Source organism: Bufo bufo, chromosome 1, assembly GCF_905171765.1.
Source record: "Bufo bufo chromosome 1, aBufBuf1.1, whole genome shotgun sequence".
Lineage (NCBI taxonomy): Eukaryota > Metazoa > Chordata > Amphibia > Anura > Bufonidae > Bufo > Bufo bufo.
Genome location: NC_053389.1, coordinates 806739154 through 806755953, shown reverse-complemented (window position 1 = coordinate 806755953; position 16800 = coordinate 806739154). Strand labels below are relative to the sequence as shown.

General features: G+C 35.5%; 6 protein-coding genes across 6 annotated transcripts; all 6 read left to right on the top strand.

Moving 5' to 3' along the window:
- Positions 1-328: 328 nt before the first annotated feature.
- LOC120988718 (homeobox protein siamois-like) lies at positions 329-2491 on the top strand. Its single transcript, XM_040416373.1, has 5 exons — positions 329-527; positions 645-701; positions 1446-1623; positions 2047-2252; positions 2354-2491. The coding sequence occupies exons 2-5, from the start codon at positions 669-671 to the stop codon at positions 2489-2491; spliced, it is 555 nt and encodes a 184-aa protein (XP_040272307.1). The 5' UTR covers positions 329-527; positions 645-668.
- LOC120988709 (homeobox protein siamois-like) lies at positions 2478-4649 on the top strand. Its single transcript, XM_040416361.1, has 5 exons — positions 2478-2676; positions 2798-2854; positions 3599-3776; positions 4205-4410; positions 4512-4649. Exons 2-5 carry the CDS (start codon positions 2822-2824, stop codon positions 4647-4649), a joined length of 555 nt encoding a protein of 184 aa, XP_040272295.1. The 5' UTR covers positions 2478-2676; positions 2798-2821.
- Positions 4650-4976: 327 nt separating this feature from the next.
- On the top strand, positions 4977-6945 carry LOC120987267 (homeobox protein siamois-like). The gene is made up of 4 exons (XM_040415852.1): positions 4977-5011; positions 5756-5933; positions 6358-6563; positions 6665-6945. Exons 1-4 carry the CDS (start codon positions 4979-4981, stop codon positions 6800-6802), a joined length of 555 nt encoding a protein of 184 aa, XP_040271786.1. The 5' UTR covers positions 4977-4978; the 3' UTR covers positions 6803-6945.
- A 184-nt stretch (positions 6946-7129) lies between these two features.
- On the top strand, positions 7130-8958 carry LOC120988698 (homeobox protein siamois-like). Its single transcript, XM_040416350.1, has 4 exons — positions 7130-7164; positions 7910-8087; positions 8514-8719; positions 8821-8958. Exons 1-4 carry the CDS (start codon positions 7132-7134, stop codon positions 8956-8958), a joined length of 555 nt encoding a protein of 184 aa, XP_040272284.1. The 5' UTR covers positions 7130-7131.
- A 72-nt stretch (positions 8959-9030) lies between these two features.
- Positions 9031-11113, top strand: LOC120988692 (homeobox protein siamois-like). The gene is made up of 5 exons (XM_040416338.1): positions 9031-9143; positions 9265-9321; positions 10067-10244; positions 10669-10874; positions 10976-11113. Exons 2-5 carry the CDS (start codon positions 9289-9291, stop codon positions 11111-11113), a joined length of 555 nt encoding a protein of 184 aa, XP_040272272.1. The 5' UTR covers positions 9031-9143; positions 9265-9288.
- LOC120988683 (homeobox protein siamois-like) lies at positions 11100-13273 on the top strand. The gene is made up of 5 exons (XM_040416325.1): positions 11100-11298; positions 11420-11476; positions 12221-12398; positions 12826-13031; positions 13133-13273. The coding sequence occupies exons 2-5, from the start codon at positions 11444-11446 to the stop codon at positions 13271-13273; spliced, it is 558 nt and encodes a 185-aa protein (XP_040272259.1). The 5' UTR covers positions 11100-11298; positions 11420-11443.
- The last annotated feature ends 3527 nt before the right edge of the window (positions 13274-16800 follow it).

Sequence of the window (16800 nt, the reverse complement as noted above, 5' to 3'; positions counted from 1 at the left end):
CAGATCAAGTTCCTTCAGAACCAGTTTGACTGTAACCCGTATCCAGATTTTGTGAGCAAATGTCGTATCTCTCAGGTCACAGGGATCCCAGAACCCAATATACAGGTAATGATACAATAAATATTAATTATTAGTATCAAAACAATATGTGAAAGAGACCATAGGTAAGAAGATATCTCCACTAAACTTTTCATTGTTTTATAGGTTTGGTTCCAGAACAGAAGAGCAAGATATCTCTCAAGAAGAAATCAAATCCCGGAAAAGAAGAAACCTACAGCTCAAATCCTTATTGATGTTCATGAGAAGCTTCCATCCATCTCCATGGAGGATATCTGGATGTAGTGAGATACTACATCAATAGGGACCTCTGTATTTTAATCATGGAGTATCTATTTGGGTTCTTAAAAGAGCAGCTTAAAAAGTATTAAAGTTTTTTGAGTGTTTTATGGGTCATCAGTATCTGACTGTTGGAGGTCTGACTCTTGACACCCCCATGATCATCTGTTTGCAGAAGCCATGGTGCTTTGGTGAGCAATGTGGACTCTTGAGGATAGGTCATCGGTATAAAACACTTAGAAAACAATTTTATGATATATTTATTTAATAAAGCAATTTTTTTTTTTTTTTTTATTATGAATTTTCAGACTCTTGAGGAGTTAATTTACATCATGGGGCTCCCACAATGTACCCAGAATATAAAGGTAAGGACAAAGCAAAAGAGGAAACTGAGAAGAAGCCTCAAAGAGATGGAAGTTTCATTGGTTGTGTCAGATGTTTTAAAAAATTGATTCAAATTAAACCATTCAGTGTTCTTATTAATGGTTTAAAGGATTTGACCACCATATTATATAAGAGGACAGGGCAGAAATAGTAAAATCCTGGACACCCCATTTAACAACTTAAACTGTCGTTTTTAGATAGCATATATCATATACTGTATAAAGGATATAAATGTTCCATAAATGTTAGATTATATGAACAATATAGTGAAAAATTTAAAAGAACATAGAATATAGAGGATGACATTGCATTTCTTGACTTGCTTGGTGCTCCTTACTTGTATATAATAAGGCATCTTTGATGTCAGGCACAATGGTAAAGTCTATTTACATATTAAAGAACTTATGTATGCGATGGGCAGAGGTGTGAAAATGAGGTAGAAGGATCAAAGAAGTGGGTGCAGCCCCAATATTACAAAAACTTCAAAAACTTATTTCTCTTTTGTACTCCAATACACATGGCCTGGCTGATATAAGTTCCCTAAAATGCTGAAGCCATCATTTCACCAAGAGAAGCTGAAGAGACCAGTCATGGATGTGGAGCTAGACCAGGTCCTCTGCACTGTCCTCTCTCTAGAAGAAGACTATCCAGCATTATCCCCTCCCCTGAGGAGCCAGGATCATCTATCAAATCATTTCTTTACTTCTGTTTATTTTATTTCACAGAAGGAGACACAGGAAGCTCTTCATCACTCAGCTATCCTCCAGCAGACAGTGTGTGAACTATATTCTATGCTAGGAATTTATGAAGGATCCCAGACTGGGAAGATAATGGGACAAAACATAACAAACGTGACAATCTCTAAGACTAACAAGGAGGACAAACCGAGGAATCCACTCAAAAGTGAGTATTTCTTCTATATTTTTTTATGTTGATTGATAGTTATTAAAGCATTAATATAACTGTATAATTATCTATATTTTAATTGTTAAATAATGAGAATGTATATAACAAATATAATAGTAATAAATAAGGTTATACAGTAGAACACATAATTTAGGGGCTAGCTTATAGGGAATATATTTGTAGACTGGAAAAATGCATTTCAATTATATATACATATTATATTTTACATGATAATTATTGTTTATATAAGAACAATAATTGAAATAGTTATACAAAAATATAGAATACAAAATCATGGTGAGAAGACATATGTTACTAAAACTTTAGTTATATCAAGATATTATTCTACAATTTTATTTTTATATATATATATATTTTTTTTTTTAAGTGTTCTAAAATGTTTTTGTTTTCTTTCTATAGGAAAAAATCCTGACGATGGACAGAATGGATGTAAGAAGCCCAGAGTAGAGACAATGCCTTCCGGTACCCAATCCAGAAAGAAAACCATCTACAGTAATGAGCAGATCAAGTTCCTTCAGAACCAGTTTGACTGTAACCCGTATCCAGATTTTGTGAGCAAATGTCGTATTTCTCAGGTCACAGGGATCCCAGAACCCAATATACAGGTAATGATACAATAAATATTAATTATTAGTATCAAAACAATATGTGAAAGAGACCATATGTAAGAAGATATCTCCACTAAACTTTTTTCATTGTTTTATAGGTTTGGTTCCAGAACAGAAGAGCAAGATATCTCTCAAGAAGAAATCAAATCCCGGAAAAGAAGAAACCTACAGCTCAAATCCTTATTGATGTTCATGAGAAGCTTCCATCCATCTCCATGGAGGATATCTGGATGTAGTGAGATACTACATCAATAGGGACCTCTGTATTTTAATCATGGAGTATCTATTTGGGTTCTTAAAAGAGCAGCTTAAAAAGTATTAAAGTTTTTTGAGTGTTTTATGGGTCATCAGTATCTGACTGTTGGAGGTCTGACTCTTGACACCCCCATGATCATCTGTTTGCAGAAGCCATGGTGCTTTGGTGAGCAATGTGGACTCTTGAGGATAGTTCATCGGTATAAAACACTTAGAAAACAATTTTATGATATATTTATTTAATAAAGCAATTATTATTTTTATTTTTTTCTATTATGAATTTTCAGACTCTTGAGGAGTTAATTTACATCATGGGGCTCCCACAATGTACCCAGAATATAAAGGTAAGGACAAAGCAAAAGAGGAAACTGAGAAGAAGCCTCAAAGAGATGGAAGTTTCATTGGTTGTGTCAGATGTTTTAAAAAATTGATTCAAATTAAACCATTCAGTGTTCTTATTAATGGTTTAAAGGATTTGACCACCATATTATATAAGAGGATAGGGCAGCAATAGTAAAATCCTGGAAAACCCATTTAACAACTTATTCTGTCGTTTTTAGATAGCATATATCATATACTGTATAAAGGATATAAATGTTCCATAAATGTTAGATTATATGAACAATATAGTGAAAAATTTAAAAGAACATAGAATATAGAGGATGACATTGCATTTCTTGACTTGTTTGGTGCTCCTTACTTGTATATAATAAGGAATCTTTGATGTCAGGCACAATGGTGAGGTCTATTTACATATTAAAGAACTTATGTATGCGATGGGCAGAGGTGTGAAGATGAGGTAGAAGGATCAAAGAAGTGGGTGCAGCCCCAATATTACAAAAACTTCAAAAACTTATTTCTCTTTTGTACTCCAATACACATGGCCTGGCTGATATAAGTTCCCCAAAATGCTGAAGCCATCATTTCACCAAGAGAAGCTGAAGAGACCAGTCATGGATGTGGAGCTAGACCAGGTCCTCTGCACTGTCCTCTCTCTAGAAGAAGACTATCCAGCATTATCTCCTCCCCTGAGGAGCCAGGATCATCTATCAAATCATTTCTTTACTTCTGTTTATTTTATTTCACAGAAGGAGACACAGGAAGCTCTTCATCACTCAGCTATCCTCCAGCAGACAGTGTGTGAACTATATTCTATGCTAGGAATTTATGAAGGATCCCAGACTGGGAAGATAATGGGACAAAACATAACAAACGTGACAATCTCTAAGACTAACAAGGAGGACAAACCGAGGAATCCACTCAAAAGTGAGTATTTCTTCTATATTTTTTTATGTTGATTGATAGTTATTAAAGCATTAATATAACTGTATAATTATCTATATTTTAATTGTTAAATAATGAGAATGTATATAACAAATATAATAGTAATAAATAAGGTTATACAGTAGAACACATAATTTAGGGGCTAGCTTATAGGGAATATATTTGTAGACTGGAAAAATGCATTTCAATTATATATACATATTATATTTTACATCATAATTATTGTTTATATAAGAACAATAATTGAAATAGTTATACAAAAATATAGAATACAAAATCATGGTGAGAAGACATATGTTACTAAAACTTTAGTTATATCAAGATATTATTCTACAATTTTATTTTTATATATATATATATATATATATTTTTTTAAATTGTTCTAAAATGTTTTTGTTTTCTTTCTATAGGAAAAAATCCTGACGATGGACAGAATGGATGTAAGAAGCCCAGAGTAGAGACAATGCCTTCCGGTACCCAATCCAGAAAGAAAACCATCTACAGTAATGAGCAGATCAAGTTCCTTCAGAACCAGTTTGACTGTAACCCGTATCCAGATTTTGTGAGCAAATGTCGTATCTCTCAGGTCACAGGGATCCCAGAACCCAATATACAGGTAATGATACAATAAATATTAATTATTAGTATCAAAACAATATGTGAAAGAGACCATATGTAAGAAGATATCTCCACTAAACTTTTTTCATTGTTTTATAGGTTTGGTTCCAGAACAGAAGAGCAAGATATCTCTCAAGAAGAAATCAAATCCCGGAAAAGAAGAAACCTACAGCTCAAATCCTTATTGATGTTCATGAGAAGCTTCCATCCATCTCCATGGAGGATATCTGGATGTAGTGAGATACTACATCAATAGGGACCTCTGTATTTTAATCATGGAGTATCTATTTGGGTTCTTAAAAGAGCAGCTTAAAAAGTATTAAAGTTTTTTGAGTGTTTTATGGGTCATCAGTATCTGACTGTTGGAGGTCTGACTCTTGACACCCCCATGATCATCTGTTTGCAGAAGCCATGGTGCTTTGGTGAGCAATGTGGACTCTTGAGGATAGGTCATCGGTATAAAACACTTAGAAAACAATTTTATGATATATTTATTTAATAAAGCAATTATTATTATTTTTTTTTCTATTATGAATTTTCAGACTTTTGAGGAGTTAATTTACATCATGGGGCTCCCACAATGTACCCAGAATATAAAGGTAAGGACAAAGCAAAAGAGGAAACTGAGAAGTAGCATCAAAGAGATGGAAGTTTCATTGGTTGTGTCAGATGTTTTAAAAAATTGATTCAAATTAAACCATTCAGTGTTCTTATTAATGGTTTAAAGGATTTGACCACCATATTATATAAGAGGATAGGGCAGCAATAGTAAAATCCTGGAAAACCCATTTAACAACTTATTCTGTCATTTTTAGATAGCATATATCATATACTGTATAAAGGATATAAATGTTCCATAAATGTTAGATTATATGAACAATATAGTGAAAAATTTAAAAGAACATAGAATATAGAGGATGACATTGCATTTCTTGACTTGCTTGGTGCTCCTTACTTGTATATAATAAGGAATCTTTGATGTCAGGCACAATGGTAAAGTCTATTTACATATTAAAGAACTTATGTATGCGATGGGCAGAGGTGTGAAAATGAGGTAGAAGGATCAAAGAAGTGGGTGCAGCCCCAATATTACAAAAACTTCAAAAACTTATTTCTCTTTTGTACTCCAATACACATGGCCTGGCTGATATAAGTTCCCTAAAATGCTGAAGCCATCATTTCACCAAGAGAAGCTGAAGAGACCAGTCATGGATGTGGAGCTAGACCAGGTCCTCTGCACTGTCCTCTCTCTAGAAGAAGACTATCCAGCATTATCCCCTCCCCTGAGGAGCCAGGATCATCTATCAAATCATTTCTTTACTTCTGTTTATTTTATTTCACAGAAGGAGACACAGGAAGCTCTTCATCACTCAGCTATCCTCCAGCAGACAGTGTGTGAACTATATTCTATGCTAGGAATTTATGAAGGATCCCAGACTGGGAAGATAATGGGACAAAACATAACAAACGTGACAATCTCTAAGACTAACAAGGAGGACAAACCGAGGAATCCACTCAAAAGTGAGTATTTCTTCTATATTTTTTTATGTTGATTGATAGTTATTAAAGCATTAATATAACTGTATAATTATCTATATTTTAATTGTTAAATAATGAGAATGTATATAACAAATATAATAGTAATAAATAAGGTTATACAGTAGAACATATAATTTAGGGGCTAGCTTATAGGGAATATATTTGTAGACTGGAAAAATGCATTTCAATTGTATATACATATTATATTTTACATGATAATTATTGTTTATATAAGAACAATAATTGAAATAGTTATACAAAAATATAGAATACAAAATCATGGTGAGAAGACATATGTTACTAAAACTTTAGTTATATCAAGATATTATTCTACAATTTTATTTTTATATATTTTTTTATTTTATTTTTTTAAGTGTTCTAAAATGTTTTTGTTTTCTTTCTATAGGAAAAAATCCTGACGATGGACAGAATGGATGTAAGAAGCCCAGAGTAGAGACAATGCCTTCCGGTACCCAATCCAGAAAGAAAACCATCTACAGTAATGAGCAGATCAAGTTCCTTCAGAACCAGTTTGACTGTAACCCGTATCCAGATTTTGTGAGCAAATGTCGTATTTCTCAGGTCACAGGGATCCCAGAACCCAATATACAGGTAATGATACAATAAATATTAATTATTAGTATCAAAACAATATGTGAAAGAGACCATATGTAAGAAGATATCTCCACTAAACTTTTTTCATTGTTTTATAGGTTTGGTTCCAGAACAGAAGAGCAAGATATCTCTCAAGAAGAAATCAAATCCCGGAAAAGAAGAAACCTACAGCTCAAATCCTTCTTGATGTTCATGAGAAGCTTCCATCCATCTCCATGGAGGATATCTGGATGTAGTGAGATACTACATCAATAGGGACCTCTGTATTTTAATCATGGAGTATCTATTTGGGTTCTTAAAAGAGCAGCTTAAAAAGTATTAAAGTTTTTTGAGTGTTTTATGGGTCATCAGTATCTGACTGTTGGAGGTCTGACTCTTGACACCCCCATGATCATCTGTTTGCAGAAGCCATGGTGCTTTGGTGAGCACTGTGGACTCTTGAGGATAGATCATTGGTATAAAACACTTAGAAAACAATTTTATGATATATTTATTTAATAAAGCAATTAATATTATTATTTTTTCTATTATGAATTTTCAGACTTTTGAGGAGTTAATTTACATCATGGGGCTCCCACAATGTACCCAGAATATAAAGGTAAGGACAAAGCAAAAGAGGAAACTGAGAAGAAGCCTCAAAGAGATGGAAGTTTCATTGGTTGTGTCAGATGTTTTAAAAAAACTCATATAAATTAAACCATTCAGTGTTCTTATTAATGGTTTAAAGGATTTGACCACCATATTATATAAGAGGACAGGGCAGCAATAGTAAAATCCTGGAAAACCCATTTAACAACTTATTCTGTCGTTTTTAGATAGCATATATCATATACTGTATAAAGGATATAAATGTTCCATAAATGTTAGATTATATGAACAATATAGTGAAAAATTTAAAAGAACATAGAATATAGAGGATGACATTGCATTTCTTGACTTGTTTGGTGCTCCTTACTTGTATATAATAAGGAATCTTTGATGTCAGGCACAATGGTAAAGTCTATTTACATATTAAAGAACTTATGTATGCGATGGGCAGAGGTGTGAAAATGAGGTAGAAGGATCAAAGAAGTGGGTGCAGCCCCAATATTACAAAAACTTCAAAAACTTATTTCTCTTTTGTACTCCAATACACATGGCCTGGCTGATATAAGTTCCCCAAAATGCTGAAGCCATCATTTCACCAAGAGAAGCTGAAGAGACCAGTCATGGATGTGGAGCTAGACCAGGTCCTCTGCACTGTCCTCTCTCTAGAAGAAGACTATCCAGCATTATCCCCTCCCCTGAGGAGCCAGGATCATCTATCAAATCATTTCTTTACTTCTGTTTATTTTATTTCACAGAAGGAGACACAGGAAGCTCTTCATCACTCAGCTATCCTCCAGCAGACAGTGTGTGAACTATATTCTATGCTAGGAATTTATGAAGGATCCCAGACTGGGAAGATAATGGGACAAAACATAACAAACGTGACAATCTCTAAGACTAACAAGGAGGACAAACCGAGGAATCCACTCAAAAGTGAGTATTTCTTCTATATTTTTTTATGTTGATTGATAGTTATTAAAGCATTAATATAACTGTATAATTATCTATATTTTAATTGTTAAATAATGAGAATGTATACGACAAATATAATAGTAATAAATAAGGTTATACAGTAAAACACATAATTTAGGGGATAGCTTATAGGGAATATAATTGTAGACTGGAAAAATGCATTTCAATTATATATACATATTATATTTTACATGATAATTATTGTTTATATAAGAACAATAATTGAAATAGTTATACAAAAATATAGAATACAAAATCATGGTGAGAAGACATATGTTACTAAAACTTTACTGTTATATCAAGATATTATTCTATAATTTTATTTTTATATATTTTTTTATTTTATTTTTGTAAGTGTTCTAAAATGTTTTTGTTTTCTTTCTATAGGAAAAAATCCTGACGATGGACAGAATGGATGTAAGAAGCCCAGAGTAGAGACAATGCCTTCCGGTACCCAATCCAGAAAGAAAACCATCTACAGTAATGAGCAGATCAAGTTCCTTCAGAACCAGTTTGACTGTAACCCGTATCCAGATTTTGTGAGCAAATGTCGTATTTCTCAGGTCACAGGGATCCCAGAACCCAATATACAGGTAATGATACAATAAATATTAATTATTAGTATCAAAACAATATGTGAAAGAGACCATATGTAAGAAGATATCTCCACTAAACTTTTTTCATTGTTTTATAGGTTTGGTTCCAGAACAGAAGAGCAAGATATCTCTCAAGAAGAAATCAAATCCCGGAAAAGAAGAAACCTACAGCTCAAATCCTTATTGATGTTCATGAGAAGCTTCCATCCATCTCCATGGAGGATATCTGGATGTAGTGAGATACTACATCAATAGGGACCTCTGTATTTTAATCATGGAGTATCTACTTGGGTTCTTAAAAGAGCAGCTTAAAAAGTATTAAAGTTTTTTGAGTGTTTTATGGGTCATCAGTATCTGACTGTTGGAGGTCTGACTCTTGACACCCCCATGATCATCTGTTTGCAGAAGCCATGGTGCTTTGGTGAGCACTGTGGACTCTTGAGGATAGGTCATCGGTATAAAACACTTAGAAAACAATTTTATGATATATTTATTTAATAAAGCAATTATTATTTTTATTTTTTTCTATTATGAATTTTCAGACTCTTGAGGAGTTAATTTACATCATGGGGCTCCCACAATGTACCCAGAATATAAAGGTAAGGACAAAGCAAAAGAGGAAACTGAGAAGAAGCCTCAAAGAGATGGAAGTTTCATTGGTTGTGTCAGATGTTTTAAAAAATTGATTCAAATTAAACTATTCAGTGTTCTTATTAATGGTTTAAAGGATTTGACCACCATATTATATAAGAGGATAGGGCAGCAATAGTAAAATCCTGGAAAACCCATTTAACAACTTATTCTGTCGTTTTTAGATAGCATATATCATATACTGTATAAAGGATATAAATGTTCCATAAATGTTAGATTATATGAACAATATAGTGAAAAATTTAAAAGAACATAGAATATAGAGGATGACATTGCATTTCTTGACTTGCTTGGTGCTCCTTACTTGTATATAATAAGGAATCTTTGATGTCAGGCACAATGGTAAAGTCTATTTACATATTAAAGAACTTATGTATGCGATGGGCAGAGGTGTGAAAATGAGGTAGAAGGATCAAAGAAGTGGGTGCAGCCCCAATATTACAAAAACTTCAAAAACTTATTTCTCTTTTGTACTCCAATACACATGGCCTGGCTGATATAAGTTCCCTTAAAATGCTGAAGCCATCATTTCACCAAGAGAAGCTGAAGAGACCAGTCATGGATGTGGAGCTAGACCAGGTCCTCTGCACTGTCCTCTCTCTAGAAGAAGACTATCCAGCATTATCCCCTCCCCTGAGGAGCCAGGATCATCTATCAAATCATTTCTTTACTTCTGTTTATTTTATTTCACAGAAGGAGACACAGGAAGCTCTTCATCACTCAGCTATCCTCCAGCAGACAGTGTGTGAACTATATTCTATGCTAGGAATTTATGAAGGATCCCAGACTGGGAAGATAATGGGACAAAACATAACAAACGTGACAATCTCTAAGACTAACAAGGAGGACAAACCGAGGAATCCACTCAAAAGTGAGTATTTCTTCTATATTTTTTTATGTTGATTGATAGTTATTAAAGCATTAATATAACTGTATAATTATCTATATTTTAATTGTTAAATAATGAGAATGTATATAACAAATATAATAGTAATAAATAAGGTTATACAGTAGAACACATAATTTAGGGGCTAGCTTATAGGGAATATATTTGTAGACTGGAAAAATGCATTTCAATTGTATATACATATTATATTTTACATGATAATTATTGTTTATATAAGAACAATAATTGAAATAGTTATACAAAAATATAGAATACAAAATCATGGTGAGAAGACATATGTTACTAAAACTTTAGTTATATCAAGATATTATTCTACAATTTTATTTTTATATATATATATATATTTTTTTTTTAAGTGTTCTAAAATGTTTTTGTTTTCTTTCTATAGGAAAAAATCCTGACGATGGACAGAATGGATGTAAGAAGCCCAGAGTAGAGACAATGCCTTCCGGTACCCAATCCAGAAAGAAAACCATCTACAGTAATGAGCAGATCAAGTTCCTTCAGAACCAGTTTGACTGTAACCCGTATCCAGATTTTGTGAGCAAATGTCGTATTTCTCAGGTCACAGGGATCCCAGAACCCAATATACAGGTAATGATACAATAAATATTAATTATTAGTATCAAAACAATATGTGAAAGAGACCATATGTAAGAAGATATCTCCACTAAACTTTTTTCATTGTTTTATAGGTTTGGTTCCAGAACAGAAGAGCAAGATATCTCTCAAGAAGAAATCAAATCCCGGAAAAGAAGAAACCTACAGCTCAAATCCTTATTGATGTTCATGAGAAGCTTCCATCCATCTCCATGGAGGATATCTGGATGTAGTGAGATACTACATCAATAGGGACCTCTGTATTTTAATCATGGAGTATCTATTTGGGTTCTTAAAAGAGCAGCTTAAAAAGTATTAAAGTTTTTTGAGTGTTTTATGGGTCATCAGTATCTGACTGTTGGAGGTCTGACTCTTGACACCCCCATGATCATCTGTTTGCAGAAGCCATGGTGCTTTGGTGAGCAATGTGGACTCTTGAGGATAGGTCATCGGTATAAAACACTTAGAAAACAATTTTATGATATATTTATTTAATAAAGCAATTATTTTTTTTATTTTTTTCTATTATGAATTTTCAGACTCTTGAGGAGTTAATTTACATCATGGGGCTCCCACAATGTACCCAGAATATAAAGGTAAGGACAAAGCAAAAGAGGAAACTGAGAAGAAGCCTCAAAGAGATGGAAGTTTCATTGGTTGTGTCAGATGTTTTAAAAAATTGATTCAAATTAAACCATTCAGTGTTCTTATTAATGGTTTAAAGGATTTGACCACCATATTATATAAGAGGACAGGGCAGCAATAGTAAAATCCTGGAAAACCCATTTAACAACTTATTCTGTCGTTTTTAGATAGCATATATCATATACTGTATAAAGGATATAAATGTTCCATAAATGTTAGATTATATGAACAATATAGTGAAAAATTTAAAAGAACATAGAATATAGAGGATGACATTGCATTTCTTGACTTGCTTGGTGCTCCTTACTTGTATATAATAAGGAATCTTTGATGTCAGGCACAATGGTAAAGTCTATTTACATATTAAAGAACTTATGTATGCGATGGGCAGAGGTGTGAAGATGGGGTAGAAGGATCAAAGAAGTGGGTGCAGCCCCAATATTACAAAAACTTCAAAAACTTATTTCTCTTTTGTACTCCAATACACATGGCCTGGCTGATATAAGTTCCCCAAAATGCTGAAGCCATCATTTCACCAAGAGAAGCTGAAGAGACCAGTCATGGATGTGGAGCTAGACCAGGTCCTCTGCACTGTCCTCTCTCTAGAAGAAGACTATCCAGCATTATCTCCTCCCCTGAGGAACCATGATCATCTATCAAATCATTTCTTTACTTCTGTTTATTTTATTTCACAGAAGGAGACACAGGAAGCTCTTCATCACTCAGCTATCCTCCAGCAGACAGTGTGTGAACTATATTCTATGCTAGGAATTTATGAAGGATCCCAGACTGGGAAGATAATGGGACAAAACATAACAAACGTGACAATCTCTAAGACTAACAAGGAGGACAAACCGAGGAATCCACTCAAAAGTGAGTATTTCTTCTATATTTTTTTATGTTGATTGATAGTTATTAAAGCATTAATATAACTGTATAATTATCTATATTTTAATTGTTAAATAATGAGAATGTATACGACAAATATAATAGTAATAAATAAGGTTATACAGTAGAACACATAATTTAGGGGCTAGCTTATAGGGAATATATTTGTAGACTGGAAAAATGCATTTCAATTGTATATACATATTATATTTTACATGATAATTATTGTTTATATAAGAACAATAATTGAAATAGTTATACAAAAATATAGAATATAAAATCATGGTGAGAAGACATATGTTACTAAAACTTTACTGTTATATCAAGATATTATTCTACAATTTTATTTTTATATATCAATATTTTTTATTTTTTTTAAGTGTTCTAAAATGTTTTTGTTTTCTTTCTATAGGAAAAAATCCTGACGATGGACAGAATGGATGTAAGAAGCCCAGAGTAGAGACAATGCCTTCCGGTACCCAATCCAGAAAGAAAACCATCTACAGTAATGAGCAGATCAAGTTCCTTCAGAACCAGTTTGACTGTAACCCGTATCCAGATTTTGTGAGCAAATGTCGTATTTCTCAGGTCACAGGGATCCCAGAACCCAATATACAGGTAATGATACAATAAATATTAATTATTAGTATCAAAACAATATGTGAAAGAGACCATATGTAAGAAGATATCTCCACTAAACTTTTTTTATTGTTTTATAGGTTTGGTTCCAGAACAGAAGAGCAAGATATCTCTCAAGAAGAAATCAAATCCCGGAAAAGAAGAAACCTACAGCTCAAATCCTTATTGATGTTCATGAGAAGCTTCCATCCATCTCCATGGAGGATATCTGGATGTTGTGAGATACTACATCAATAGGGACCTCTGTATTTTAATCATGGAGTATCTATTTGGGTTCTTAAAAGAGCAGCTTAAAAAGTATTAAAGTTTTTTGAGTGTTTTATGGGTCATCAGTTTCTGACTGTTGGAGGTCTGACTCTTGACACCCCCATGATCATCTGTTTGCAGAAGCCATGATGCTTTGGTGAGCAATGTGGACTCTTGAGGATAGGTCATCGGTATAAAACACTTAGAAAACAATTTTATGATATATTTATTTAATAAAGCAATTATTTTTTATTTTTTTTTCTATTATGAATTTTCAGACTCTTGAGGAGTTAATTTACATCATGGGGCTCCCACAATGTACCCAGAATATAAAGGTAAGGACAAAGCAAAAGAGGAAACTGAGAAGTAGCATCAAAGAGATGGAAGTTTCATTGGTTGTGTCAGATGTTTTAAAAAATTGATTCAAATTAAACCATTCAGTGTTCTTATTAATGGTTTAAAGGATTTGACCACCATATTATATAAGAGGACAGGGCAGCAATAGTAAAATCCTGGAAAACCCATTTAACAACTTATTCTGTCGTTTTTAGATAGCATATATCATATACTGTATAAAGGATATAAATGTTCCAGATTATATGAACAATATAGTGAAAAATTTAAAAGAACATAGAATATAGAGGATGACATTGCATTTCTTGCCTTGTTTGGTGCTCCTTACTTGTATATAATAAGGAATCTTTGATGTCAGGCACAATGGTGAGGTCTATTTACATATTAAAGAACTTATGTGTCGCGGGGTTCCGAGGGTGCACTCGGTCCCCCATTGCCCGCAGACCTGTTGCTTAGCTTTGGGAATGGGGATCTGTGTTTGACCTCATTCCCAGGGCGGCTTTGCTAGCTCCCTTCTCCTAGTCTGCCTTGAGCGCCGAGCTGATCACTCGGTGCTCGACTGGTTGGTCTGTTGGTCATGTGACGCTGGCCATGTCACATGACCCTCATTCCCCACTATAAATACAGGCAGCCTGCTGGCCACAGGTTGCCTGTTAATTTCTAGGTTCCTGGCTATTTGTTGGACTACTGAATACTTACCTGATCCTGTTCCCTGACGATCCTTTGCCTGCTCCTCCTGTACTGCGCATCCATCCTGGTATTATGACCTCGGCTCCCACCTGACTACTCTCTTAGGACTCCTCTTGTACTTCTCTGCTCTCCTGGTATTTGACCCCGGCTTCTCCTGACCATTCTTTGCTTAATTCTTTGTGCTGCGTAGGTCTCTTGGTTCAGTATTTTGTCTTGTCTGTCTTCCCTGTACATATCCTAAGTTAGGGACTTTCGTCCAGTTGTCCCCTGTCATTAGGACTCGTGAGGCAAGTACGCAGGGCCAGGGGTGAGGGTGGAGCGCAGTGGTCACTATCCTTTTCCCTGTGTGTGTGTGTGGACGTGACCGTTACAGATTAACAGGCCCAATAACCACTGTATCATGAATCCTCTTACTACCCTGACTGACCATGTCTCTAGCTTGACACAGGTGGTGCAGGAGCTAGGAGAAAAACTCTGTTCTTTTGAGTTAGGGCAAGGTTCTTCCACTCCTCTGCCCTCCAGTCCACATTTTGAACCCCAGATCAAGCTCCCAGAACCCTTTTCTGGAGACCGGAAGAGGTTTCTCTCCTTTAAGGAGAGTTGCAAACTCTACTTCCGTTTGCGCCCCGTGTCCTCCGGTCCCTTTAGCCAACGCGTGGGGATTATCATTTCTCTACTACAGGGTGATCCCCAGGCCTGGGCATTCTCGTTACCTCCTGGGGCCAGTTGTCTGACTTCTGTGGAGTTTTTTTTTCAGGCCCTGGGTACCCTCTATGACGAACCAGACAGGGCCCTGGTAGCCGAGACGGCTCTTAGGGTACTGGTTCAGGGCCATCTCCCTGCGGAGGAGTATTGCACCCAATTCAGACGGTGGTGTGTTCCCTCAGGATGGAATGAACCAGCCCTGAAGAGTCAGTTTAGGTCTGGTCTGTCTGATAATTTAAAAGATCTATTAGTCAGTTATCAAATTCCAGAGACCTTAGAGGAGATGATGACCCTAGTTGTCCGACTTGACCGACGAGTTAGAGAGAGACGACAAGAACGACAGTTCTGTTCTCAGATGGTGGTCCAGCCAGAGGCCTTTTCCAGGGACAACACTGAGGTCTCCACCGAGGAACCCATGCAGGTTGGCATGACCCGGGGTAATCTTCGTCGCAGACGCGGAGAGTGCTTCTACTGTGGAGATCCTGGCCATTGGATCAACAAGTGTCCTAAGAGGGTCCTCTCTGACAAGTCTCCTAAGGCAAGACAACCTAAAGACCAGGTACACCCTGATTTTTCTAAATATAAGCTTTTGGTACCCATAACAATTTCTCTGGGGGTTAATAAGTGGCCGGGTAAGGCCTTTATTGATTCCGATTCAGCGGCCAGCTTCATTGACTTTGAATTTGCTAGTAAATTGGGTATTCCAATGTTTGCTTTACCTACACTTATCCATGTCATGGCTATTGATGCTACTCCCCTGATGGGTGGTACGGTGAGGTCATGTACCTCTGAAATTTCTCTGACCGTGGGTGTGTGCCACTCTGAGAGATGTTCCATTTTAGTCCTGGAGAACCTACCGGTTAAGGTGGTACTAGGGTTGCCTTGGCTCCGTTTACACAACCCCACAATTGATTGGTCCAAAGGAGAGTTGGCGAAATGGGGACCTAAGTGTGACTCATGCTTGTCCGTGGTCCAGGCTGGGGTTTCAGTAAGGTCTAATACATTACCCTCAGTTATTAAAGAATTTTCTGATGTATTCTCATCCCCTACTCCTGAGGTTCTACCCCCTATAGACCTTATGATTGCGCCATAGAGCTAATAGAGGGTGCCGAATTTCCTAAAGGGCGAATTTATAATCTTTCAGGGCCTGAACGCAATGCTATGGAAGATTATATTAAGGAGAGCCTTGCTAAAGGGCATATTAGACCTTCAGTCTCTCCTATGGGAGCAGGGTTTTTCTTTGTTAAAAAGAAGGATGGTGGTCTTAGGCCTTGTATTGATTACCGGAGATTGAATAAGATCACTGTCCAAAATAGATACTCTCTCCCATTGATTCCGGATTTATTTAACCAGGTTCTGGGGGCAACCTGGTTTTCCAAGATTGACCTGAAAGGGGCATACAATCTAATCCGAATCAAGGAGGGAGACGAATGGAAGACAGCGTTCAATACTCCGATAGGACACTTTGAATATCAGGTGATGCCTTTTGGACTCAGCAATGCCCCAGCTGTGTTCCAAAACTTAATGAACGATATTCTCAGGGAGTTCTTAGGTAAATTTATTATTGTCTATCTTGATGACATTTTGATATTCTCTCCTGATTTCGAATCTCATGTGTCTCATGTCAAACAAGTATTAGAGGTGTTGAGGGAGAACCAGCTATCCGCTAAGCAAGAGAAATGTGTCTTTGGTGTACAGGAGATACTGTTTCTAGGGCACGTTTTGACTCCTCACGCCTTTAAGATGGATCCTG

Coding starts and splice junctions, on each gene's coding strand:
- LOC120988718 (XM_040416373.1), top strand. CDS start 669: ATGGGGCTCCCACAATGTACCCAGAATATAAAG. Junction 702..1,445: donor AATGTACCCAGAATATAAAG/GTAAGGACAAAG, acceptor TTTATTTCACAG/AAGGAGACACAGGAAGCTCT. Junction 2,253..2,353: donor TCCCAGAACCCAATATACAG/GTAATGATACAA, acceptor ATTGTTTTATAG/GTTTGGTTCCAGAACAGAAG.
- LOC120988709 (XM_040416361.1), top strand. CDS start 2,822: ATGGGGCTCCCACAATGTACCCAGAATATAAAG. Junction 3,777..4,204: donor ACCGAGGAATCCACTCAAAA/GTGAGTATTTCT, acceptor TTCTTTCTATAG/GAAAAAATCCTGACGATGGA. Junction 4,411..4,511: donor TCCCAGAACCCAATATACAG/GTAATGATACAA, acceptor ATTGTTTTATAG/GTTTGGTTCCAGAACAGAAG.
- LOC120987267 (XM_040415852.1), top strand. CDS start 4,979: ATGGGGCTCCCACAATGTACCCAGAATATAAAG. Junction 5,012..5,755: donor AATGTACCCAGAATATAAAG/GTAAGGACAAAG, acceptor TTTATTTCACAG/AAGGAGACACAGGAAGCTCT. Junction 5,934..6,357: donor ACCGAGGAATCCACTCAAAA/GTGAGTATTTCT, acceptor TTCTTTCTATAG/GAAAAAATCCTGACGATGGA.
- LOC120988698 (XM_040416350.1), top strand. CDS start 7,132: ATGGGGCTCCCACAATGTACCCAGAATATAAAG. Junction 7,165..7,909: donor AATGTACCCAGAATATAAAG/GTAAGGACAAAG, acceptor TTTATTTCACAG/AAGGAGACACAGGAAGCTCT. Junction 8,720..8,820: donor TCCCAGAACCCAATATACAG/GTAATGATACAA, acceptor ATTGTTTTATAG/GTTTGGTTCCAGAACAGAAG.
- LOC120988692 (XM_040416338.1), top strand. CDS start 9,289: ATGGGGCTCCCACAATGTACCCAGAATATAAAG. Junction 9,322..10,066: donor AATGTACCCAGAATATAAAG/GTAAGGACAAAG, acceptor TTTATTTCACAG/AAGGAGACACAGGAAGCTCT. Junction 10,875..10,975: donor TCCCAGAACCCAATATACAG/GTAATGATACAA, acceptor ATTGTTTTATAG/GTTTGGTTCCAGAACAGAAG.
- LOC120988683 (XM_040416325.1), top strand. CDS start 11,444: ATGGGGCTCCCACAATGTACCCAGAATATAAAG. Junction 11,477..12,220: donor AATGTACCCAGAATATAAAG/GTAAGGACAAAG, acceptor TTTATTTCACAG/AAGGAGACACAGGAAGCTCT. Junction 12,399..12,825: donor ACCGAGGAATCCACTCAAAA/GTGAGTATTTCT, acceptor TTCTTTCTATAG/GAAAAAATCCTGACGATGGA.